The 26,451-nt window shown below is 42.1% G+C and overlaps 1 protein-coding gene across 1 annotated transcript in view; it reads left to right on the top strand.

Moving 5' to 3' along the window:
* The window catches only part of ADAM12 (ADAM metallopeptidase domain 12), a 189,906-nt gene that overhangs the window by 99,964 nt on the left and 63,491 nt on the right, over positions 1-26,451 (top strand). The window contains exons 4-8 of the mRNA XM_054206751.1: positions 4,531-4,609; positions 8,311-8,387; positions 20,441-20,624; positions 25,008-25,073; positions 26,294-26,365. Coding sequence (XP_054062726.1) covers positions 4,531-4,609; positions 8,311-8,387; positions 20,441-20,624; positions 25,008-25,073; positions 26,294-26,365 — 478 coding nt within the window. The remainder of the gene's footprint in view (positions 1-4,530; positions 4,610-8,310; positions 8,388-20,440; positions 20,625-25,007; positions 25,074-26,293; positions 26,366-26,451) is intronic.

Genomic DNA, 26,451 nt, shown 5'->3' with positions numbered 1-26,451 from the left:
TGGCACGTGGATGGTTAAGGGAGAATTTGATAATAATCTGCACCTATCGGAATGATGTATGTACCAAGAAGGAAAAGCAATTGTTTCAGCTAGTGAAAGAAGTGTAACTAGGAAAAACTAGAAAAGGCTGAATATCAGGAAATGCATCATGACAGTAACATCTGTTGGAATGCAAAGCAATCTCCCGTTGAAGGTGGAGGGGTCAGCGTTGCTTCTGACATTTGAAGCTCGATGAGACAGCACCTAATTTGATCTACAGCATGCTTGGCTTCCAGGGAGGCCGTCGGTATGATCCACTAGATTTTTCCCATCTCTAACGTCTGCCACTCTGTCTTTCTGACTCTCCCTGGGTGATGAAATATCATTATAACCTTTTGAAATAATATATTGGTGCCTGGAGAGCAGAGAGTGATTTTCTCATTTGCAAGTGAGAGACAGTGTGTTAAATTACCATTCCTGTCATTAAATGGATTGAGTAAAAAATTTGATGTGTTTAAAACAGGACATTTTCCCGCTCCACAAACAAACCACCTAAAACTTCGTGTTGGGGGCGGGGGGGGATGCGAAGGTGAGGGTCAGAGGTTTAAATAACGTTCATCGTATTCCCTGAGGCTTAGGTTAGTGGAAGCTGCTTGACACCTGAAAACGTTTCCGCAAATCTGACAGGTAAGCTTCCTGCTGACTTACAGAGGATGAGGAAGCCTGTGCTCTGTCTGTCATAGATCAGGAGGGATAAAACTTGTCCTTCTGGGCCATCGAAGCTTCTACTTGATAATTTGGCTCTGGGAAATGTGAAAAAATCCACGGTGCTGACAGAGTGACTAAGTACGTAAGTAATTTAACTCAAGAATGGCACTTTCGCATCTCCAGAGAGTAAATTAGAAAGTTGTGGTGTTGCCCCAACTGATGTTTTTTAATCGTATCCAGCAGTTGATGCAGTTCTCGGTAGCGTTTGTGTCTTCTTCATGCGGTGCAGAAAATTGATAATCATCTGGTACTGCTGAGCGTCGTAGCTGACGACATTTGGAACTCCAGACACGGTGATGAATTGCACTATGATATATTAATGTTATTTTGATCCCTGCTCTTTCAGAATTACATTGATCCAATTAGGTTAAGTAGCTTGCCATCTAAATTAATTTACTTTCCTCTATTAATCTCCTTCAGTGTGGGTCAAAAACAGAAATGTAAATCAATGTATTACACTGCATATCTTTGGGTGGCGGGGGGGTGGGTAATTAAATTACCTGATAGATACGTATGTTGAATTCATTCTTTGGTATGTTAAACGTTATTGCCGTAATTGGAAAGTGAAGTGGTGCACACTCAGTTGTGGAATTTGAGTGCTCGTTACACTCAGTTTTCATAATCTTTCAAGAAATGCTTTTACATGACTCGCTGTCCCTGGATACTGATGCCGAGTGCTTGTTCGGCTACGCAGCTTTTAAGATATTAGACGTTTTGAAAGTGGGGATAACAGCTTCTTTCTCTGCCAGAAATTGTTGGACTCCCTGGCGACATGTCTTGTAGAGGTCCCCAGCCTCTACGGCGTGGAGGAAACCTGTCCTCCGGCTCACTCTCAAACCAGCAGGAGTGCCGTACGTGGCAGGAAAACACATGTCTCGGCAATGATGTCTTAGTTACTAAACTAAGGAGTGTTAATGCAGACTCTTGAAAAAACATTCTCTTTTTCTGAAAAAAAGGTCCTTCAGCGGTACGTGAAATTTCCGCGTTTTGAAATCCTACTTGGGCTTCTACGTTGGGGCATACTCTTTATTTTATTGGGTTAGTCCAATAGTGGAACTCCATCCTCTTGGTGCTCTTGCCGTTCTTGTACTCCTCGCACTGGGAATTCTTATGTTCAGACGGTATTTTCATCAGGATAGATAGCAAACTTTCATCCTGATGAAATGTGTCTGATAGGGAGGTGGGTGACAGCTACACCAGGAATTTGTTTACCTGCTGCATTTCCTCACTTTAGTAAGTAGAACTGTCCATGAAAGACTCCAGTGAAAAGGAAGCATTGATGTAAAGGAACGAGATCCAGTGGCTGGAAAGTGAACTTTGACACAGTCAAACTATCTACAAAGCGCAATGTTTTCCACTGAGCTTAATTAACTGTTAAAAAGTTACCAGGCTTGTGATAGCTTCTTCATCATGAGTGATCTAGGCAAGCGCTCTATACAATAAGAAAACGCATCTGGTTCCATCACGGTCATTGTACCAGAAGGTTAATTCAAGTCAAATGACCTATGTAATGCAGCAGGTCAGATTGCTGATCACAGCGCTCCCTTCTGGTATTAAAATCTATGAATCCATGAAATATTTTCTAAATCTGTGCCTGAGGGTAGAATGAACAGAAGCAGAAAGGTCACCTTTATCATCACTGCTGTCAAACACTTTGGAAACAGCAGAGCACAAAGCCGGTGTATTGCTCAATCACTTTGCCCTTACGCTACATCTGTTACCCTATCAACGCCTGTAGTTTGTCCCATTAAATAAAAATCGCTCAGGTATCTGATATGAAATCCCATTTCCAGAAAGTGCACAGCAGAACTCTGTTGGCTTCAACAGCAATGGATCTTTACTTTTGCCTTTACAGAGGTAATGAATGCCTGCTAAGTGCAGACCTTAGCAGTGTTGTTATATAAATAATAATGATAATTAGGAAAGCAGCTGCTCTTTGTGATAATGAGACAGTAGGAAACATGGATACAGCACGCTGTTCCAGACGGGCCTTCCAGAGGCTGCAGGCACAAGGGGTGAGATAAACGTAGGGGTTAAGTGCCATCCGAGACACCACAGGGTGTTTAAGATGTCCCTGCGGAGCTGGTTGGTGAAACGTATAGCCTGTCTAAACCAAGGCTAGGTGCTTGGGTAAGCAACCAAATCCTGCTCTAGGTGCGGTGGTTGGCTGAGATCCAGAGCGGTTCCTCTACAACCCGCCATGCGCCGCAGTGTTTCAAATGTCGGTACCTATTAATATGCTAATATTTCCCACAAGCTGAAAAATGTAAAGTGAGAACCTGTACTTGAATATTCATTGTGTTGGGGCTTTGCTGTCTTCATCTTTTTAAGGTGCCATCTCCTTTTTTCTTTTTTCATTTCTTTTTTTGTCTTGTTTCATCGAGTGTTTTTTTTTTCTTTCCTTCTACCTTAAGGTAGAGGCTTTTAAAGGTGGGGTTTCTCTCTAACAAGTGTTTATACAGTTCCTAGCACAACCAGGTCCTGATCATGACTGAGCCATTAGATACTAAAGTGATGCAAATAAATCAGTAATGAAAATTAAATGGTTTTTCGTGTTCTAGTTTTAATGTTTATACCAAGTGCAAGAAACGTGTACCGAGACTGTGTACTGGTTCACAATGGTATGTATGCAAAAGTCCAGCGTTAACCTGCTTTAAACAAAAGAAAGAGTCTGGTTTATTCAAATGAACAACCCAAGGGAGAAACTATTCATCGTGAAACCCTATGCCAAAGATTTTCACTAGTCCAAACTCCCCAGTTTTCAGAAGGTGATGGCGGCATTTAGGCTTTGGTTTCTTCTATGTTGTGCTTTCCCATTTCCAGAGTGTTTGTCAAAACTCAAGCATGTTTGTATTGAGGTACATAGCCTAACACCTACGTTAGGAGTAAATGTGAATGTGTATTCTTCCTTCTGGCCTTCACAGAAATGCTCTTTAGATAAGGAGTTGAAAAACAGATCAATAGCAAAACCTATTATTATTTAAAAAAAATAAAAAAAAAGGCAGATGATGCTTTCCCTATTCCATGAGTTTCCTGCAAAAAGAAAAGTTTTCATCATTGTCACACACCATGCCCCTCTCTGGAGATTTCCGGAAGATGTTAATTGCGAGTCAGAATTTTTTATATCACTGCCAAAGGCAGGAGGAGAAGTTTGGCGAGGATGGGAACAAAATGTCTCATCACAGACATGGTCTTTCATGGTCTCCTGATGCATCATTTCAAGTCGTTAGATTTCTATTCATGAATATCCTTTCCAGATGATCAGAATAAATCCAGTACTCTGACTTCTGTAATGTTCTTTTAGTGTTTTTCCTTGAGTGTCAGTGGAAGAAGATGGTTTCATTTACCGAGAGCTAAAGTAGTCTTTGGGTGGTCACTTGCTGGTGAAGAGAACACATCATATAGTAAAATAAGTAACACAGGGAAAACATTTTTCTTTTCCTTGAGCCACCATTACTTAACAATACTCCAAATGTCTAGATTGCAGATTTAATGTAAAACGTGTTGAAAATTACATGGATGATTCAACGCCGAGATGTGCTGGCACGCAGGCCTCATTTGGAAGAGAAAGCAGTCTGGAAACTTGTAGTCTTTTCACAGTTAACGAAGGAAGCGTTCGTGTACTGCAGCTTCAGTATTTGGAGTTATCTTTTTCCTTATTTCGCACACAGCCCCGGTAGTCATCGTTAATGCATGGCTTTGATCGCTATCTCAAATGGAACCACTAAAGGACAAAGTCGAGGTGATGTGACCTTAATATTACGTTTGCTCTATTTTTTTCAGGGGCCTGTTAGCCAGCAGCTTCACAGAAACACATTATTTGAAAGACGGCACTGATGTGGTTCTCACACGCAATTACACGGTAAGGTTGGTGTTTCGTGGGTAGGTGATGCTTCATCGTTAAAACCCAAAGTGCTCTCCGCCGGGATCTGAGCCATGGGATGAAACAGCGAAATGTGTGATCTTTTTTTATTGTTGCCTTCAGTACCTTTTTGACTGCTGTGATCCTACACATGAATTTTTAGAGAGAGAGAGACTTTAAAGGCAAGCTGTGGGGTTTTAACCAGGTAACTTTTAAAATCGGTAGGATTTATTCAGCTTCTTAGAAATATAGCCATTAAAATTTTATAATAAATGCAGCCATTGTTGATCAGTTATGGAGAAAGTCCTGGTTCAGTTAGGAAGAAAGCCCGAAACACCTGATTTCCGTAATGCAGAAGCTCACAACAGAGGTGTTGGAGGCTTTGGGTGTCCTTCTGCCCTGGGGGAGCCATGGCTGGGGATTGGGACAGGCGGTTGGTTGTTTGGGTTTATTATTTAAACCAGACCATAAGATTGTTAGGGACATATTTTATGATATATGTATGTATGTGTATGTGTGTGTGTATGCATATATATATATAAAAAAATGTGGCTAATATGATATATATATATAAAATATATATATAAATGTGGCTAATATGATCCTTGTTAAAATCAGTAGTTAAAAATACTACTAAAGTATTAGTAGTTAAAAATACTACTAAAAAAACCAAGTAGTTTTATAAATCAAAAACACTTTAAGGCAGTAACGCTTTTGTCCTCTGACAGTATGGACGCCTTAATGAGAAACAATGCAGCAAACTATTTTAATTAGAAAGTTTATCTTTTATCTGCCTAAGTCCTATAAAGTATTTGTTATGTTTCGTTACTCATTTATTGACGCTGTCAGAGGAGGCATCGTGCTTTGTATTCCCATCCATAATGGGCTCAGCTGCTATCAGTGAAAGGCATTATTTCTATGCCTAGCATCTTACTTCTGAAAAAGCATCTTCATTATAGCCCCAGACCTCCCAAGTAAAGCAATCACTTTGAAAAGTTTCGGTGTTTTCTTTTTTGCTGGATGCTCTTGTCTTCTTCAAAACCAGCTTAGTAGAAAATAGTCATCTGTTTTAGAAACAGGAAGGTTGTATAGGCTGCTAAAGGAAGTAAAAGGAAAGAAATGGAGCACACACCTCTGACGGATTAACCTACGTTAATGTGAATCTGTGTACAGCTAATGATAGCTAGGCTTTCCCTTACTGAAATAAATATCTGTTTTCATAATGGCAGTAAGTCACCATTAATACTGGCCTTCCATATCGCTGCCTAAAACATTTCTTTGAGAGATCAGTGAATTAATTTCTTATTAAATGTTGCGATATGATTTAAAAAAGGGTCAGTCTCTGTGATTTTCTTTTTACATCTCTTCTTCACCGAGGACATCAACATAGTCTGTAGTTGAAACCAAATCCAATTTCCCGGTGGAAAGTTGCTTAGTCAAATTCTGCCCGGAGGTCAAACCAAGGCAGGTGTGTGGAGCTGTCGTGTGGGGAGTGTCTCTGGCACGCGAGCTAGTGTCCAGGTTATTTTTCTGGTTTATAGCACTTGAAAGATTTGCAGTTTTCAAAAGCTGGTATTTACTAAATGATCTCGAGGCAGGGTAGAGTACTGTTTTAAGTATGACAAATCAGCCACGGTAATTATTTGTTTTTAAGGGGTCATCCGTTTTATATACTAGTTTACAGGAATAAAAAGATTTGATAGGAGAGAAAAAATAATCCTGCAGTTCAGTGGAGTTACTGAGCTAGAAATCAATTTTCTACCAGTCCAATTGCAGGCCATGGTCTGATAAGTTTACATTTTTGGTATTGAGCTTTGGCATCATATAGCATGTGGATCGCAGAGAGGCTGTGAAATGGGGCACAACAAGGAGCTCAAAGTTAATAAAATGACAAGTTGTGTGTGGAGAGGGAAAGAAATCGGGACCTTTGCCATAATTCACTCTTTGATAAAGACAGCTAGACTGCAGCAGCAGCCTGTGTGGGACGAGATATCAGCCTGTGCTTAACACTGGCGATGCTAAACCCCAATGACTGCCTTCGTAAGAGCTCTGAGCTGCACCTCTGCCTTACGCTCACTTTAAGTGACAAGAATAAACCCACTTTCTTGTAGTTTTTAGACTGTTTCAGGGTCACCGTATGAGAGTCAGTGCTAAGGCAGGGGTTGTTTTTTCTTCTGTCTTATCAACTGGATGCTGGTAACTGCTCCTATTGAAGTGAAATAGTACACGCACGCTGAAAACTTTGGCGTCCACAGCAATTGCGACCGAAGCACTCATCCCCCAAAAATTCAGTCTATGACTTCCTCGCTTTTATTGCGGCTTTATCCTTGCTAATGTGTTACTGACTCTTTACGAGTACTGATGATAAAAATACCCAAGAGTAAAATACTGTTACCCTGTTTCTGTTATTTCTTTCACTGAGAAAAACTATGGAGATTTGAATTTAGAAAGTTAGATGATGCCGTTCTGTTCATCTGCTCATGTTGGAAATACAAATGCTCTAAACAAATATTTTTCATGGTATAGCCTTATTTGCAGAAAAATCATATCTGATTTATTCCATCTTGCCCAGCATTTTTATGGCCATTGCTTTCTTTAACAAAATCGAGGTGGTCTTTAGAAGTCTGCTATGTGAGGCTTTGTAAGTGAAAACCGTGCCCCAAAACTGAAAAGGTTAATTAATGCAGCTAGATGGATGTGAATGAACCCAGCAATAAAAAGGCACGGTGAGATGACTGTCAGGTTGAAGCATGAGTGATAACTTTCCTTTGCGCTAATAAGATAGGAACCTTTTACAACAGTGTTTGCGGTTTCCAGGTGGCATTCAAAGGAGCCATGAGAAAAGAAATGCTGGACGTGACACAATCATTGCTTTCCAGCCAGCCACATAATTGGGAATGTAATATAACCTTTAGTCAACAATAAAATTAACCTTGATTCCAGACAGATATGTGTATGTGCTGAGAAAGTATCTCTGTTGTGGGTGCCTTTTGCGAGCAGTGGATTATTAAGGAAATACAATAACCTCGCCGCAAAATGAAATTGGATTGTTGCCTCTCAAAATAGAAGACCCTCTTATTCTTGGTTGTTCTCAATAACATGCAGCCACTCGGTTGGGTAATTCAATAAAAGGTTCCCTTTCCAACCTGTTTCCCTTCCCCTTCATTTGCTCCGTGATTATTTTCAAACTATAGGGCTGGAATTGGCTTTTCTTGTACTTCCCTTTATACGTAGCTGTCTCTTATAGACAGACATAGATGTACTTGACCTTAAAAAAAATGTGTCTACAGAAAGTAGTAAAATGTGTCAGCTGATTTGTTCATCTGATTAATTTTATAAAATATTCCATATTGTAGCTTTGAAGTAAATAACGGAAGAAAAGGTGGTCGGTCATGCAATTTAAACACTGTTGAACCTCTTTAAAAAGCACCACACAAAACAAACCAAACAAAAAAAAAAACCAAACCACTCCCACGGTTTGTGTTTTGAAAAACACCCAAGATTTCCATTTAGGAGCCATTGGGACTGTTAAGTACGGAGACTATTTAGTGGGGTGGGAAAGGTGCTGTCAGTGTGGTTCTGAGTGCCGCAGCCTGAAATTGAGAGTCGCTTTGAAATAAAGGGGGCGGGAAAACCATGAGAAAACTAGAGAGCAAAGAGCGCTTGTGACTGTTGAAATGTTTTCTCTTTTTTGCAATCAGGGTCACTGCTATTACCACGGCAATGTACGAGGGTACCCCGACTCCTCCGTCAGTCTCAGTACCTGCTCTGGACTCAGGTGAGCCAAGATCTCAGTGATACTTGGAGAAACCATCCTAGTACCCATTGAGTTTTTGCTTTGCCTTTTAATGAGTGTATCGATAACCGTTTCTCAAATGTTGGCACAATCTCTGCAAAAATATTTTCACTCCAGTTGCTCTGAAGAGCAAAAAGGGAATAGATAATGCGATCTGGGGGTTTTCCGTGACATCCTTTCTCTCTTGCTGCCCATCCTTGTCTACACCCTGTTGCAGCAGCGTGGTGCTTGGCACTTTTTTTGGGCTGGTGGTGCCTGGTCCTCCTTGTCCTCAAAGCTGTTTCCCCAGTGATGGCAGGACTGCCTTGCCGCTGTGAACTCACACACCATCCAGCGGCCTCCTCTTTAGGAAAGTTTGCTTTATAAAAGTGGCTGTGGAGCTCAATAAATTGCATTCGTGGCAGGTATGATGCTCAGCATTAGGATTTTAGCTACTTGTGAACAGAAGAGTAGCAGACTCACATCGCTGAAAACCAAATCTCTTCCGAGTTTGAGAAAGGAACAGGCTGACAACATATTAAATACACAATGGACACAGTTCAGGAAACAATTATCTTCCTTACTTGGACAATCAGAGACTGGTATTTACTCACAGAGCAGTTCCAAATCACAGTAATTAACTGTAAATTGGCTCTAGTGTTCTCCCTGGAAAACCCAGTTTTCCTGTCAGATTTCCAGCTGTCTCAACCTTTTCTGGGTTTGTTTAATTTATCTACAAACAGCATGGGTAGCTGGAGTCCTTTTCCCTTGATTTTGCATTTTGTGCAATAGTGGTATTATCAGGGCTTTTAGAACGGAGCTCGGGGACAGAGAGCAGCAGAAAGAGTTACCAGGAGCCCTCTCCCTGTCTGAGGGACCCATTTGCTGTAGTGGATGGGATTCCTGGGGCTCATTCCCACACAGAGATGGGGTTTTATGGGTCCTTTGTATGTATCTGGCATCTTCCACAAGTTTACTCTAATAAAGCCCTTGCGTGGACCATGGCGGTCTGTGTTCAGCAGTTGTTCTCGCAGTCTGTAAAAATACAATGCAGTGCTTCCAGTATTTTAAGCACTGCTTAGTTGAAGGGATCGCGTTGCTGCAAGGTCCACAGGGAAGATTTGCACCGAGTGAGACAGGGTCTGCGCCAATGTCTTCTTCCAGAGATACCTAAGAAATGAAGAACTCTCAAGAGAAATTATTTTTCTCCACATTAAATGCATTTCCTTTTCTTCTCTAATGTGCGCTTCTTACAATTCTTGAGCTCACAGAGTCGTTTCTCAGTTTTAGGTAGTCAGGTATGTCAAGGCAACATATGCTGGCAGTGACATTTTTCTCTCATCTGGCACTATCGCAGATAAATCCCCAAAGTGCAAGCTGACAGTAGTAGGCTCCGTCCTTGTAGAAAAAGTGTAGCAGCATCTTTTCCAATACAATTTTTCATAAAGTTTCATAAAATTTCCCTGCCAATGCATGTTTTGCTCTAGCAGGAGAACAGCAGAGGACATACCGCAGTAGCCATGCCCCCTTAGCTGCTGCATTCGCCGCTGAGGTTGGTTACGGGAGTGTCCATGAGTGACAGCAGATTGTGATAAGGGTGCTTGTCAACTTACTCCACAAAACTCGTTTCACAGCCTGCTAGCCAGCAGTAATAACTTGCAGTCATTACCTGAGCTTGATCTGAGCCAGTGATGTCTATTTGAAATAGTGCATAATGCACTGGCAGCTCCTTGAACCATCCAGGCCTGGGTAGGGATAACAGGCCAGGTGGTGTGAAATTCCGTGTAGCTGCACTGAGGTCCTGAGGGCACTCAACTTCTTCCAGAATCAGGCCCACAGGTCACTGTATACCAAAACATTACTGTGGCACCGCGTCCCTTGACAATTTTTGGGTGGAAATATCTAGCTGAAGATGTCCCTGCTCGATGCGGGGTGGTTGGGCTAGATGGCCTTTAAAGGTCTCTTCCAACTCTAACCGTTCTATGATTCTGTGATTTACTGCACGTGATCCAGTCTGAAATAATATGAGGAGAAACAGGACAGTTCAAAACTACTTCGTGGCATACTTTGATGGCAACTTTACTGGTATTATGGCTTGAAAGAATAGCTATGGATGGGATGGGATGAAGTGGTATAGGATAGGATGGGATGGGATAGGATAGCATAGGATAGGATGATGTACTTGCCCATCAACTTGCTGGAGTAGGGACTCTTGTTCATGGCATGATAAAGACCGCAAGCTTCAGGGGTAAAGACATCGTGTGGCCATGGAGCCCTGGGTGAGGACAGTCCCTGGGGCAGCCGTTTCACTTGCAGCAGCCGGTGGAAGGAAAGACTGGTCTCGTTCTCAGTCTGTTCCTGGCTTTGTGACAGTTTCTAAGTGAATTGGACAAATCTCTCTGTCTCAGTTTCTCCATCTGTGAAATTCATTTAATGATTCTTACCTACCTCACACAGCTGTTGCATGGGACTAAAGTTTAAGTGCCTGAAAAACATCTAATGAAAGGAAGTGAAGCTGTTAGCTCACTGAAATCTCAGAGCACTAATATCCTCCCACTCCTGCTAGACAGGCACCTGGGCATTGTTCCAGGTGTGGGTAGGTAGGGACCGTGTCTTTTCCCCCAGATTAGGAGAGTTCATTAAAAGGCACGAAACTAGTCATAAAGAATAGGTTCCATATTTTAGCATGCTCTGAAGCCTGAGTGCTCAGCAGTAGTCAAAGAAGCAAAAAGGATCATAGGAATTACTGAGACAGAAATAGAGGATAGAACAAAACCCCTCATTACCACTTTATAATCCATAGTGCACTCGCATCTTGAATTCTGCATGCAGTTCTTGTTTTCCCCTCCCCATCCCCACCTCAGAAAAGGAAGCATTATATCCAGAAAAGTACAGAGAAGGGCAAAAATTATGATCAAAGGTGTGGAACAGCTTTTATCCACGGAGAGAAAATAGACTAGGATTTGTCACTTTTGAAAGGAGATGACGGAGAAAAGGGGTGTGATGAAACGAGGTTGAATGTCACGCTGAAGAGGGGACAATTACTGAATATTTTTCATAACCCCCGAATTAGGAGACATCAAATGAAACTTTTAAGCGAAGGGAAGTATTTTTGTTCACCACATAATGAAGATGTCACAGGTGGGTATCACTGTAAAAAGTATCAGTAGATTCAAAAAAAAGGAGACAATCTGGGGCGGGGAGCTGGAGGGGCCTCTCCAGGGCCGTCAAACCCAAAGGTGTCCCTGACACTCGCACTGGCAGAGCTGGGGGTGCCAGCTGGGGTGTGCTTGTCATGTTCTTATCTCTTACCCCTATGTATCTGCCAGAGACAAGGTGCTGAGTTGGAGCAACCTTGCTCTGACCTACCGCAGCCATCAGTGCAGCCCCATGGTTGAACATTTGAGATGTGTTATTAGCTTGTCAATACGACATGATTGCTCTGTGATGAGGAAAAATCAAGTGTGAAATCTGCAAACTGAGACAGGTTTGACTAGTTTATGGTTTTTAGGCAAATAGAGGGGGTGAGATATACAGATAAGGGAGAAGTAGACTCCATTCTCTTACACACAGGCGCCCACGTATTCCAGCTATATTACGTCCTCTCAGACATAACATTCGAGCGCCTCGCTTCATGTAGGATTACAATGGCATAAATAGTTGGATTGACACAGATAGCTGCCTAAAATGCAGGTTAGAGGAGGATATAATCATGCCATAATCTGTATCCTGCTGGCTCCTCCGGAGGAGGAAGAGCTGAATGGCGGAGAGGAGACAGTAAATGCTGAAGGCACGAAATGGGAACAATGGGCAATCAGGATTTCCGGCGCTTCCATTTGGGAAAGAAAGCAAATTAGACTGCCAAAGCTTGTGGGAAGGTGAAGGTACGACAAAGTCAAGTCGTTTCCTTCCTGTCCTCAGGAAATACCCTTCTGTTTATCTAGCTTGAAGGCCCTTCAAGTTTTTAGCAAATGATTTTGGCCTGTAGCCACCACGCACATCTTCTGTGATAAATTTATATAGACTTGAATGGTTTTTCCTTATTACTTTCTCTGCAAGTGCAGAACCTGGCAAATACACACAAAAATACAGCCTGCAGAGCACAATCTCCATGGTCCAGGGGCTGGCAGGGGGTGGTGGTTCAGGGATGTGCGGCCACAAAGGCATCTGCAGTGACCTCTCTGGTGGGGGGAGCTGCAGAGGTGCTCTCAGAAATGCCTCATTGCCTCAAAATGTTCAAGGGAACAAATCTCCCAGGCAGCCTTTTCTTTCTGAAACACCAAAATGCTTTTGAAAATCCTGAGAATCACAGAATGGTCAGGGTTGGAAGGGACCTCTGGAGATCATCCAGTCCAACCCCCTGCCAGAGCAGGGTCACCCAGAGCAGGTGGCACAGGAACACGTCCAGGCGGGTTTGGAATGTCTCCAGAGATGCAGACTCCACCACCTCTCTGGGCAGCCTGTGCCAGGGCTCTGCCACCCTCACAGGAAAGAAGTTCCTCCTCATGTTTAGGTGGAACTTCCTATGCTCAAGTTTGTGCCCGTTACCTCTTGTCCTGTCGCTGGGCACCACTGAGAAGAGCCTGGCCCCATCCTCCTGACACCCACCCTTTCAGTATTTATAAGCGTTGATAAGATCCCCCCTCAGGCGTCTTTTTTCCAGGCTGAAGAGACCCAAATCCCTCAGCCTTCCTTCATCAGAGAGGTGTTCCAGTCCCCTCATCATCTCCGTAGCCCTTTGCTGTCCCCTCTCCAGCAGTTCCCTGTCCTTCTTGAACCGGGGAGCCCAGAACTGGACACAGAATCCCTCAGAGTTACCCAATTACTAGATAATAAACCCCTTCACACATACAAAAAGTGTTCAGTCGTCGTCCACCCTCACCAGCGACTGGAGGATGCTGTGTCCACCGTGACACTGATGGGGATAAGGCCCCGGAACTGAGCAGACAGTCATTTTTAATGGGATTACGTAGTTACGCTGCACGAGGCCACCAGCACTAGAGCCATCCATTTTTCAAATGGTCTGGCTGAACTCACTGCATCCCAGACACGGTCAGCTGATGAGGGGATTTAAATATGACACTCCAGACATCAACTATTTAAAAAAAGGAATGGAAGTAGGAAACCAGTGAGAAAAAAAAATTAAATTCCTCATGACTCCTCAAGCATGATTTCCCCACAGAGGGTGAGATTTCATCCAAAAAAGAAGTTAGGAGAAAATCCCAGCTGAGAAAAGCACTGGTTTGGATGTGTGTTTTTTCTCCATACTTTCTGAAGAGCTTTTAGTTCGTATAAACATCTCGCATGGTTTGTAAGTTATCTGACTGTGAAACTACTGGAGGTTTTTGAGCATAGAAAGCATTCAGCTTCTGGGGTTTCATAGCTTCTGTATTTTGTCTGTTCCAGTGGTAAAAAGCTCCTGGATCACGCTCACCTCTGTGATCTGAGATGAATGCTATCTCTACTCTGACAATTGTGCGCGCCCTGTCCCTGGGTGCCTGGTAATCCCCCAAGCATCCCTGCTTCTGCCGGGACGAGCGTGACAGATGATCTGTGCCCGGCTGTTTGAGCCTGCCTCTTCTTCATTTCTCCATCAAGTCTGTCTCTGACAGCACTTAATTAAAAAAAAAAAAAAAAACAACAACAACAAGCACAAAACTTAAAATATTTTCACATATTTTGTGTCTCGAAAAAGCATCCTATAAGCCTTAACGTGATGTGCAAGTTTGAATCAAGCCGCCTTTTATTGTTACGCCGTTCGCTCACAAAATCGGCACTGCTGCCAACGTCTCTTTCCTCCTCCATTTTTCTCTGCTTTCCTTGGTCCGCCTTGTCACCCTCCCCGTCCAGCTCACATGGGACACTTTCTCTGATAACACAATTACTGTTTCTTGCAACCCAAACGCTGGACATGAAATTGCATTATCGCTTGCGATTCAAGTAACTCCCTGCTTAAATTCCAGGCATCAAAGCTGCAGCCCAACATGCATTTGCTCTGGGCAAATCTGTCTTGCACTGAGAAAGGATTAAGTGCGGGCTATGGGTATGACTACGTTTTAGACGCTGTGCTCTAGGATATGTTTTCAGGTTAGTGAAAGGCATTGGCTGGAATAAAACGTGTTTGACTAATGATGTGTCTGCGTGAGAACACCTCTCCCGCTCCTGCAGTATGTAAAAACCAATAATGCTTCTGCTTTAACCTCCCTTTGCGAGGCTGCCCTTCGCTGATTTGGGTCAGGCTTGTTATTTTAATGGAATCCTGATGTGCAGCATAGGGGGATAACAGTATTACTCGGGTCTTCTGTGAGGCCCTTCATCAAATAGATAATTATTGTCTGTGGTTACTAAAATTTACCCCATTTTAAAGGTGGGGAACCGATGCAGAAAGATGTGCGTTGCCTGCCCAAGGCTGCCCAGGGGCAGTGGTGCAGACAGGAGTACGTCTGTTTCTGGAGTCCTGCTCCCATTCTCTGCCTTTCCCAGTACTGTAGAGTTAAAGAATGACCAAATCATTTGGAAAATATCTAAGGATCACCTAGCCTGTTAGAAAAACGGTCGGTAGATCATCTTGTTCACTTATCCCAATAGTATTCATCTGCAACTTATTAAAACAGGCTAAAAGTTAAGTTTTCCTTCACTACTTCATTTTTCTTCCTCGCTTGTTTGTTTGCCTGCTTACTTGCCTGGGAATTTGTTACACAAAATCCTGAGAATGTAGAATTGATAAGAAAAACAAATAAAAATCCCCTGTCACTTCACGGATCACCTTCTGCTTTCACGCGTGCTGAGACGCACTGCAGCGAGTAACTGGTGTACCTCCACCCTGAGCATCACCAGCACAACGCTCCCGGGCCACAAGGCTCCAATGCTGTTATTTATTCACCTAAAACCCCCCGTTGAAATTGTCGGTGCGGTTATGGGGTCAGACCCTTTACTTGAGAAGCTGTAGCATTAATTACGAAAGGAAGGTCCTGGAGGTTTCGAGGTGGCACGGGAGGACTGCGCAGCCTTTCGCGGTGCCTGCGGGCGGAGGCAGATTCCACGTGAGTATGTGATGTGTGAGCACGACAGCCCGCTGTAGTCTAATTAATTTCTTACAAACTGAAAACATCTACATTCCTCTTCCAGTGGTAATAGAGCTTTATATTATTATTGTTTAGAAATGAGTATAACTTTGAGCTTCATTAAAACCAAATGTTTAATTGCATTCATGGGTATCAGATTTATTGATTTACTTAACTTTCCCTGTATAGTACAGCGGAATAATATATCACAGTTTCATATAATGCTGTCATAGCCAAGTTTTACTTCAGCATCACAATTTCTCAGACAAGTATGCATTGATGGTTTATGTTGGCAGGGCCTTTGCTTCTGCTGACAAGTTGGAAAAGAAAAATCCCATTTATATTTTGAGATTTCCTAAAGCCTGTTGATTTATGAAATACGACTGGCCTTGCATTAGGTTTTGTTTTGGTTTTTCTTTCCAAGAGAAAAAAAATAACGCGTTTTACTTTATCAACGATTTAAATAGTGGGATTATTCCATCAAATTACACTTCCCTAATTGAGAGATTCCTGGCAAGTTAAACAGCAATTAATAAAAAAGTAATTATTTCGTTTCTGTTTTAATTTCTTTTTCTTTGAGATGGAGTTGTCCCGTCATAGACCATCCCATATACACATTTCCTGTGTGTCCATACGGCGTATAATGGCACACCGTAGGCAAATGCCAATGTGCCATTTGTGTTTAGAGCTGATGAGCAGCAACGTGGATGTGGCTTATTTGGTGCTGACCACCAGACACGAGCAGGGTTCAAACCCTCTTGAGAGGCAGAGTAAAATATTAGCTCAAGACCACACTGAAGCTGCTTCCAGTTGGCTTGGAGCCTGTGAACTGATGCCTGGACATACTGTGTGATATAGATTTTATTTTTTTTTTATTTCCCCCTCCCTCTCTGCTACCAGTGATGAAAAGGACAGCCCCGTGAGGGTTGAATTGTCTTTCCTGCCCAGCTCATTCGCAAGATCTTTCTGACTTAGCGTCACCGTGATTTGGGACTGGGGAAGGCACAGATGCTATGAATTAGAGACCTGGTCACCAAAAAAATGTATACTTTATATTGCATTTTTCCCAAATATTTATAAGCTTGGGAATTCTGGTAGTCTTTTGCCTGGTAGAGCTAATGTTAGAAATCCCACAGATTTTAGCAGAAGTTGGTCTTAAAGAATAGCCGCTCTTCAGGCACTCGCAGAGCTGCTGAAATCCCTTTAGGGTTCTTGTATCATTTTTGGTTGGGGATCTGTAGTTTAATATACTATTTGCCGCATTGGAAAATGTTATATTATTTAACATTAATACCTCCTGAAAAATGGAAAAGCCGCACCACCTTGGTCTTTGGGGAAGACAGGCTGACTCCGGAGGGTGGAGAGCCACGGTCAAGAGGAAGACACAGAAATGGCGTAGGAGTAACAGAGGCTTTTTTGAAACACCTGACAAAAGTCGAAGGAAAAAGGAGTTCTGTATTTGTTTTATTTGCATCAAATTCTAAGTACTGAGTGACTGGTGGGTATTGTTCATCTAATCCGGCCACACCAAAAAAAAAGAAAGACGCTGTAGCTTTTGACTAGTTGCATTTTTAAGGTGCTGTGCTTGGCACTGATCACTGGGGGGGAAAATGCAATTGTAGGAAAAGAAAATTAGTCAAAACCAGAGAGCTGGCCAAGATAATTCATATTTGATATTCATTATCTTATTACAGATGGTCACAGGCCAGGTGTGATATCCTGTAGGCGGCACTCAAAGGAGAACTGTGCATTAAATGAAAAGTGTGCAAAAAATGAAAAGGAAAATGAATATTTTCCTTTATGCCGAATCTGCAGATTTTTTTTTTTACCATGGGATTGCTTCATACGCGAAGGTGGAACTGTTCTCAAAGGCTCATGCTGTTGCTTGGGTTGGGAGCCTCAGTGGCTGCCCTGGCTCTGGCGTGCTCAGCAGGAAACAAAATTAATCACCTTGGTCATTTGTACATATCCTCTGCAGCTAAAGAAAATGCAGGGTAAAGAAAAGGTTATTCAGTTGTTTTAGACATAGCTGGGAATACAAGGGCTACCTTGGAAACCTGGCATTGATGTAGCATGTTTTGGGTATGAACTCTTGACACCAAGGTTCTGGCTTTTTTTTTTTTGTTAAAAAAGAAAAAAAGAGAGAGTGCATTACCCAGGAAAAAGATATTACTAAGTCTCTCTCTTTCTAGTGTAAATAATTAAATTAAATTATTTAAGTCTATATTTTTTAAGTGAATGTTCTAAGCAGGATAAAGTTTGACATGAAAAATAAAACCCTTCATGGTTTTATGTTGTTTTGGAGTTGTCAGTGAAGGGAGATGGTCAGGCTGGCCCATTTCAAACAGTGACTAATGGACTTCTGCCTCCACTGCTGGTTCCAGCTGCCTCCAAAATTAAATGATTAATTGCACAAGGGAAGGACAACAATCCTTATTTGATTATGTTGGCTGATTAGAAGAGTTGCTGATTATTGGAGCAAAGGGAATATGTTGCCCTAGTTTCCTAAATTCTTCAAGGAATAAGGCAGATCTGAAAATAATTTAGAACTGTAGGGTGTAAGGTTACTCAAGTCACGGGGTGACCTGCTCGGAGGTCTCTAATAGGTCACACATGCGATAGCGCATCCGAGCTGTAGCTACAAGGGTTGTAGTGATAAATCAGTGCTGCTCTTCCAAACGTGATCCATCATACACAGCATGCCTGTGCGATGGGTAAATAACGTATCTCACCTGATTTGCCGAGGTACTAAGGAAGCTACAACTGAATTATCAGACCCCAAATCTCGGTTCAGATCAGTAGAGCAGGCTCCTTTCGCTGGAGACGCTTCTCCGAATCCTGTTGCCCAGCCTTTTTAATATGGGTTTCCAGTCTTTTTTTTTTTTCCCTCTTGGACTTCTAGCTGTTCTAGTTAACAGTGAGATGGTCATCTGTTGGCTCAGCTGAACTGACGTGAATGATGTTTTGTAGCAAAACTGCGCAGTCAGCTTGGAAGGAAAATTCCAGTTGACTGGTTAGGAGGCAAAGGCTTTGAGTTTCTTCAGCATCTCTTGCTAAGAATAGAATAGCTAGGGCAGTTTTTTCCTTATAATTTTACTTTTTATTTTAAAATCATTCTTTATGGTGTCATTAACCTGCTTCCAGGTCCTTCCTCTTTTTTTCTTTTTTTTTTCTTTTTTCAGCTTTCTGCAGAAGAATTGTATAGAGACACGTATCAGTCTCACAATGGTTATAGTATCTTACCTTTGTCACAGTACAGACAGAAATAAAAAGAGCAGACACTTCCTATACACCAAAAAGACACACTAATAAAATTGGACCAGTCTGGGGCTGAAAATGATTGCTTTGTAAGTGCATATATATAGACAGTATAGAGCACTTTAGAGGAGGAATTGAGGAAGAATGCCTTGGCCAATTAAAAGTTTCATAGGAATTCCAGGTAGGTAGATGGTAATTATTGCTGCTGAACTTTTGCCGCTTCTTAGGGATTAATGCCTGTATAATCTAAAGACAGGGAAGAAATCAGTAATGCAGTGCACTCTTCAGTGTAGTGTCTAATTGATGAAAGCTTACAACACACCATAAGCAAACGCTTAGCCCTAGTTTAGAAAAGAGAAATGGTTTTTAAAGGGTGCCTTTCTTTGGTCACACAGTTACCCAACAAAACCTGATGTCCAGCTCGATGTAGGAACTATCTAGGACCCTCCTGGGTGGTTGGCAGCATGTTGCTCAGGGTGCAAGTTAGACACTTGTAAGGCACTGAGAATTAAATTCCATTCTCTTACAGTGATTTCTACCTGAGCGCTGTCTGTAAATCTGCTTCATGCCTTCTTGTTTATGCCAGTCCCAACGTACAGTCTTTTTACTCTGTGGTCTTCCAGCTGCAGTTATGATGGCTAATTCCAGTGGTGTTGTTGGAGATTGTCCTACTTTATACCATATAGTACCAGAAGTCCTATTCCAGCATGTGCAGACCATGGACACCCATACCACGCTGCCGATATTTCTCTGCTGAGCTGAAAGGGCGGCCTTATGCCAGAAGCCTCTTCAGCAGGAGAAATGGGAAAGATATTCAAGCTTTTGTCAACTTTGTTTTACTGTAGCAGCTCAGAATAGTTAGGCAGGATCCAGCAGAATAATCCAAGCACCGGGTTTATTCGGTGAGTTGTCTGGAGCATACTGGGAGGCTGGTTTTTGGTCAGGAGGAGGACATAAAGCCCAGAATCGGCTGCATGTCCTATGTTCTTCCACATATTCTTGGAGCGAGGTGTTCTGTCTCTTCCTAAAGCCCTCTTTCCTCTTTGTGTGCTGTAGCTGAGTAGTGCAGCAAGAGAGCTTTCCTTGATGGAAAATCCTTGAGATCCTCAGAGAGTAGGTGGTATTGCTGTATAAATTATTATTATGGGTAGTAAAATGCGTTAAACAGGTTCCACTGGTTAATATACTGAAGCTTTATTCTGCTGCTCCACTGTGCAATATTTAATAATCCATTTTGATACTGCGGTGCATCTTTCATCTGGCAAAGCTGATGCTTGCATCAGCATTTGGTTTAAAACGTATAATGCCCACTGCAGTTCATAACGAATGCTTTCACTCTGTACCTCTTCTTACAAAAGCATTTCACCACGCTTTCATTCATTACTGTTTGCCACAGGTCCTCAGGAGCACACGCATCATGACTCCATTCAGCAATAGCAATGCATCACTGGGAGAATGGAAAACACATGAAAAACAAATGTAATTTTGTTCTACAGTACAGCACTTCAGAAAAAGAAAATTTTCTTTGAGCCATTGCTTCTCTTAAAGTATAGTGTGCTGCAATGACAAATATACAGCTTTTATATTTCCTGCTCTACCCGACCATGACGTTGTAAATCAGCGTTTTGCTTTTTCATATGCCATCATTATTAAAACCTGTTGTAACTTGGTTGCAGACAAACACGCATTAGCTCTTGAAAACCATGCATCTTACTCTGTTCTCTCCTGTAACAGGGGAATTATTGTATTTGAAAACAAAAGCTACATTCTGGAGCCATTAGAAGGTGCTACAAGTGAACACAAGATCTACCGAGCAGAGAATTTGAAAATAGCCCCGGGATCTTGTGGCCACCAGCTGGACATCTCTGCCATGAGAGCTGGTGACGATGACACATCACACCATTCTCAAGCTGGCAGGGTAGGTGAATGACGCACTTTTATGTTTCTGGTTTGCTGACTACGTCTCTGGTAGCATTTCCATATTACTGCCCACCAAAATTCTTTGTTGCAGAGCTCCTACGGAGCAAAACGTTCAACCTTCTGATTTCTGTTGACATCATGTTCCAAAGTGCATGCTTAAAATCAAGCATGTACTTACACAGTTTGCTAAAGCTTTATTACTTTTTCTTCATCCTGCATGTGTAACTTGCTTTTTACTTTCTTTTTGTAATGAGACGTCACAGAAAAGTTTATGGTTTCATCTTATGGTAATATATTTTGGTTCATGTATGATTATAACAAGAATTTAAGACCCCCCTAAGAGCACTGAGCAATGTCTGGAAAAGTTCTTGCCCACCCAAGATGGAAGAGAACCTGATAGCTGTGATGCCTTGCTAATATTAGATTTTGAACCTTTACATTCTAGTAGGAAAGTGTCTTACGCAGGACAAAACATTATCACCGTATTACTTTACAGATGTATTATTGTAATTGTTTCTATGTAGGAAGAAATGCACTTAATATGAAATGCATCTAGCTAATGGAAACTGCAGAAAATTAAATGAGCTAAAAATCAGGAAGAGGAAATACTGTAGTAATATCATCTGCATATTGGATGGGGATTGTAGAAAAGACTGGCTTAGGTGTTCAGAAACTATACAATGATATAAATCTGCCTTCAGCATTTATTAAATATCCCATATTGGGATTTATACTTACATGTACTGCTAAGCCTTTGCATCAAGTTAATTCTTAAGGACAGCAACCTAAATGGCATCCCTAGATATTATTTATGTAGTGGAATTAAATTATTTTACTTTTAGGAGTATTAAATATTGCTTCTAATGCCTTTTCATACACCATTTTCTGGGCTAAGCTTATTTCTGAATACGTACGTAGCATTGGAAAGTGCTTTTCACGACCTTATTAAGGTTGCCCCCAAATCTTTGTGACTTTTGACTGAATTTCACTGAAGTAATCGATGTAACACTGGGAAACTGAAATAAAATGTGTGCACACAACTAGCTGATACAATCGAAGCAATTTTACTGTTACCCTCATGCTTCTCACATTCTGTTGATGGCTTCCACTACGTGTCAGAATTCGCCTTAAATATCTGAAAAATATTTTTGCTGTGGTTGAGTGGACGTAATTATAAAACCTGTCAACAGTCACATCATATGGGTAGGTACAATATATATAATGAGTATGTTGGATACGCTTCTAATGTATGAATTTTGAAAGTTGTCAAATGTAACGCGTGGAGCGAGTTTTCACATTTCAAAGTTGTCATCATCTAAGTAGACTGTCAGGACGTACTGAATAAAGATGACCTGCAAAGTATGGAGACGTAAGGCTGCTCCAAATTACACTGGGTGACACAATTCAGCAGAAATCTATCTCAGGTTCAGGCCACGATGAAAATTTTTGGTTTATTGCCGCGTGTGGGGTGAGCTTCTTGTTTGTCCCCTGACCTTTCACTCAACTATCTACACAAAACGCTTATTGAGCAGAGCTGAAATGTGAGATCAATATACCACAAAATTAGACTAGCCTTTGGGTTAGATTTAAATACAGATAAATGGTGGGACAAACAGTAGACTCAGCTTCCCAGATCCAAACACGAGATTTAATAGAGCAAGTCAGATAACGTAGCAGATGTGTGCAGACACGTTTTGCTCCATTGGAGCTGGGTCTCATAAATATTGGGTCCTTTCATAATTCAGTGGACCCTCAAATTGCAGCAGGGAGTGTATTTTCCAGTTGAGCTCCATTGAGAGAGGATCCTATCTCACATCTCAACCTACACATCTCAAACCTGATGTGTAAGACAGACCCTACAGCATGTTTTTTTCTCTGTGGCCACACAAAATAGCCATTTTTGGTGGTGCTGGTGGACCACAGATCAGGCAGTTGAGCCTTTCGGGGCAACGGAGAAAAAGAGGAGCTGCAACACTGCAGCGTGAACCTCAGCCATGCCGGTTCCCAGGGAGGGGAGCATGAGGAAGGGATACAGCGACACGGGACAGTGGCTTTGTGATGGGATCAGGTGTGGTCCTGACATGGTCCTGTGGCAGGGGAGACAGGCAGCGGTCAGCAGCACAAAGCGTATTGTCTCCCGTCATGTGTATCTATCATGGCTGTAGTATTGACTCTTCGTTTTAATTCTGAAGGATTAACTCAGGCAATGGATTGCGCATTGATGCGGTTGGCTGCAGAAAGCAAGCTGAAAGAAGTCATAATTAGGTACATTTTATAAATAAATATTGTATCCAAGGACTGTGCATAGCCTTTGGGCAAATCACAGGAATGGATTCGTTATGCAAGTCAGTCACCAGAGGCTTATATGATTATACCCTGCTAGCCAGTTTCTCTCAGGCTAACCCTCTCCAGTCCAAGCAGTTTTACTCTCGGCAGAGCGTAGATGGTTTAAACTGACTGATGTAACAGAGCTCTTCTTATATCTTTGTACCTGGATTTTCATGTCTCATCTTTTACTCTTCACTTGGAAGAAGACTAGAGGCGCCTTGGGGGTACATCTCTGATCAGGATGACATAATAAATTTCAGGTTTATGTCTTTTAGTGTGTGAGAGAGGAATTCTGCCACAAACAAAACCTACATGCTCATTTGCCTACGTGGCATCTCACTCGTGTCTGATATATTTTGCAGGGAGGTAAATCGAGCTCTGCCAGAGCACAACAGATCCATTTGAAGTCCACTGAGACATGGAAGGCCCTTTTGTATTGCATCTGCTGCTGTTCCAGGAGCAGCAGGAGGGGACATGGTAACTCCTTGGTGTCCTGGTTCCCAGCCAGCATAATCACCAGGCGCTGCTGATGGTCTGTGTGACAGACGAGGTGTGGGCATGTCCGCCAAGTCTCTGCGCACACCATGTCCCCATGGCGGTGACAGTTTCACAAAAGGGTGACAAAGAACCCAAATACCAGGAGATCTACCTGAGCTCATTTGCCAGACCCCCTAATAAGTGTAATCCTGTGAAGTGTTTGTATCATTGATGCTTAGTTCGTTAATGATAGCTTTTACTGCTTTCTCACTTCATAAATACTGTCCAAATGGAACTTATCTATTCTTCAGTTACTGTAGTTCAAAGGCTGTGTAACACTATTAAATATGAGTTTGAAAGTCAGAGTTACTAAAGGTTATATCGGTCATTTTCCTCTGAAACACAATGCTTCTTGTAAAATGTTCAAAATCATTAGCCTGCAGATAACAAAGAGGAATGCTTTGGTAATGTGAAGAAACCTTTGTGAAATTTGGCTCGAAGGTGATGTCCAGCACTGACTTAGCTTAGGAGATCATGCAGTTTGCCTTGGAACAGTTTGCTTTGGAAAGCTTTAGTCATGTTTTAGGTTACAGAGCATTAGTTTAGTTCAAGACATCGTGGTCATTAGTAGGTCATACATCTGCTTAAGCTCCTTCAGTTCTGGCATGAAGATCAGATATACTGCTGAGACCTCTTTTCCCTAACTGTCTTGTTCCAGAAACAAGGGAGGAATGATAGAATAGATGCTCAGCTGCTGTAAATCACGGAACTTTTACAGGCATTAATAGGTCACTTAAATTTAGGGTAGCAGAGGAGCTGTGCTATGACTAGTTCTATTACGAAATCATTTCCTTTTCTTCAGTGATCTTTTTGCAGCTAAATATTATGATTCTTTTAGACCTGCATTTAGAACTGCAAGTAGCATGTTCGGCTGTTTTATATGAATATAGAGATACAAAATTAAATGTATGCCTTCTGTTTTAAGAGTATTAGTTTGCTTCTCCAGACGCTGACAGTTCATTCCGTTTTTTTCTGCAGTTTTTGTTCTTCCATTTTTCTTCCTACATGAATTATCAGTTGACCACTTGATCTCTTCTCTGCTTCACTCAATATCCCTTTATCTCTCATTTTTCTTAGTAGCCAGTTTATCTATTGTGTGCAATGTTTGATAAAAGTCATCTCATCATTTCTTTAAATGAGCCTTGGAAATAGCAAAGGTCTTTCTGCTAGAGATGAGATTCTCCTGCGAGGAAAGATAACTCAAACATTTCAACTGCAGAAAGCTGAAAGGTTGAGAGAGTCTTTGCACCACTTTCCTGCTTGCTGTGATCAAATCTTGGGTGTTTTTGTGGTTTTTTTTTCTTGGAAGTACCAAGTAGACTATTTCTGTTGTGGTAGATAAAAGGAAGACTTCCATGAGGAGAAAGAACACAATAACAATTTATATGTAGTGAAGTCTTTGGAAATCTGAGATGTTGTGTATCTGCTCTCGCAAGCGCTTTGTTGGACTGAGGAAGAGCTGATTCCAAGGGTCACATTGCAAAAAACAAAATGCTATTTGCATGTTTTTTGGCAGCACAAGAGGGAGACTCTGAAGACAACAAAGTATGTGGAGCTTGTTATTGTGGCAGATAATCGTGAGGTAAGAAACTTAAAACTAAAAAGTTATGGGAAGCACCGGTGGGAAACAGGTAGCTCAGTTCAGCTCCCACGATATTGTGAGCCATCAGCTTCGGATAGTAACATGGGGGTTTTCAAAAGTAAAGCTTCTTCCATAATTAGGGGTAAGCAATGGAAGGCACTATTAAGATAGGGCAACGTTGAAACTAGATCGTAAAAGTTTCTTGCAATACTTCATAGGGAATTTGACTCTCAAAAAATTGGGCTATCTGTCAGTAGATCAGGAAGAGACAAATGCAGATTCACTGCCCAGGATCCTGATAGCAGCCTTGCTATAAAGGGGGTCTACAAGAAAGATGGGGAGGGACTCTACCACGAGTGTAGAGATAGATCAAAGGGTAACAGTTTTAAATTGAAAGAGGGGAGATTTAGATTGGATATGAGGAAGAAATTGTTTGCTGTGAGGGTGGTGAGCCCCTGGCCCAGGTTGCCCAGAGAAGCTGTGGCTGCCCCATCCCTGGAGGGGTTCGAGGCCAGGCTGGATGGGGCTTGGAGCAACCTGGGCTGGTGGGAGGTGTCCCTGCCCAGGGCAGGGGGTGGCACTGGGTGATCTTCAAGGTCCCTTCCCACCCAAACCATTCTATAATGATGATTTTAACTAACCCTTTCTGCAACTTCTTCAAAAACATTCTCCTTTGGTGCTGAAAAATAGATTCCTCCTGCACTTGCTTTTCAAGCAGTACTTCACCATCAGGTTGCATGAAGCACAACTGCCTTCCTGACAGTTTGCAAAGAAAGCTTCAAAGCGAGCAACCAGGACTGACTGTAGAAACGTTCCAGTGAGTTGAATGGCAACCATAGATCCCAATCTTGATTTGAATTATTTTGCTACTTACATTTTGTCTCCCTGGACACTCCTAGTTAGGGAATTAAAATCACTCTGCGGTAAGAGCTAAACAGCTAACAGAAGAGCCTTTTCCACAAATCAGTCCCCGAAAGATCCCTATGTAAGACTTAGGGATTTTACAATCTTTTTGTGAGAACCAAAATCCTATCCCGTAGTCTGTGCTTATTCTGAGGCAGACTGTGGTCCCACGAAGCCAACAGGAGTCCGCTGATGGCCTTCGGTTGCACTGCGTAATCCCTAAACATCACGGACACTGCTGGCAGAGTAAGGTGGCTGTTGGGGGGGAAATGCTACAATATTTGTGCTGCTAGTACATTGATCCTTTACCTTCCAAGTTTCAGAGACAAGGCAAGGATGTGGAAAAAATTAAGCAGAGGCTGATAGAAATCGCAAATTATGTTGATAAGGTAAGAACATGAGCGTTACTTCACTTTTTCCAAACTTTCTACACTTTCTGAAGGTGTTGTGAAATCTATGTTTCTTCTACTAGTAC

Source organism: Rissa tridactyla, chromosome 6, assembly GCF_028500815.1.
Source record: "Rissa tridactyla isolate bRisTri1 chromosome 6, bRisTri1.patW.cur.20221130, whole genome shotgun sequence".
Taxonomy (NCBI): domain Eukaryota; kingdom Metazoa; phylum Chordata; class Aves; order Charadriiformes; family Laridae; genus Rissa; species Rissa tridactyla.
This window is presented reverse-complemented; position numbering and strand designations above follow the sequence as displayed.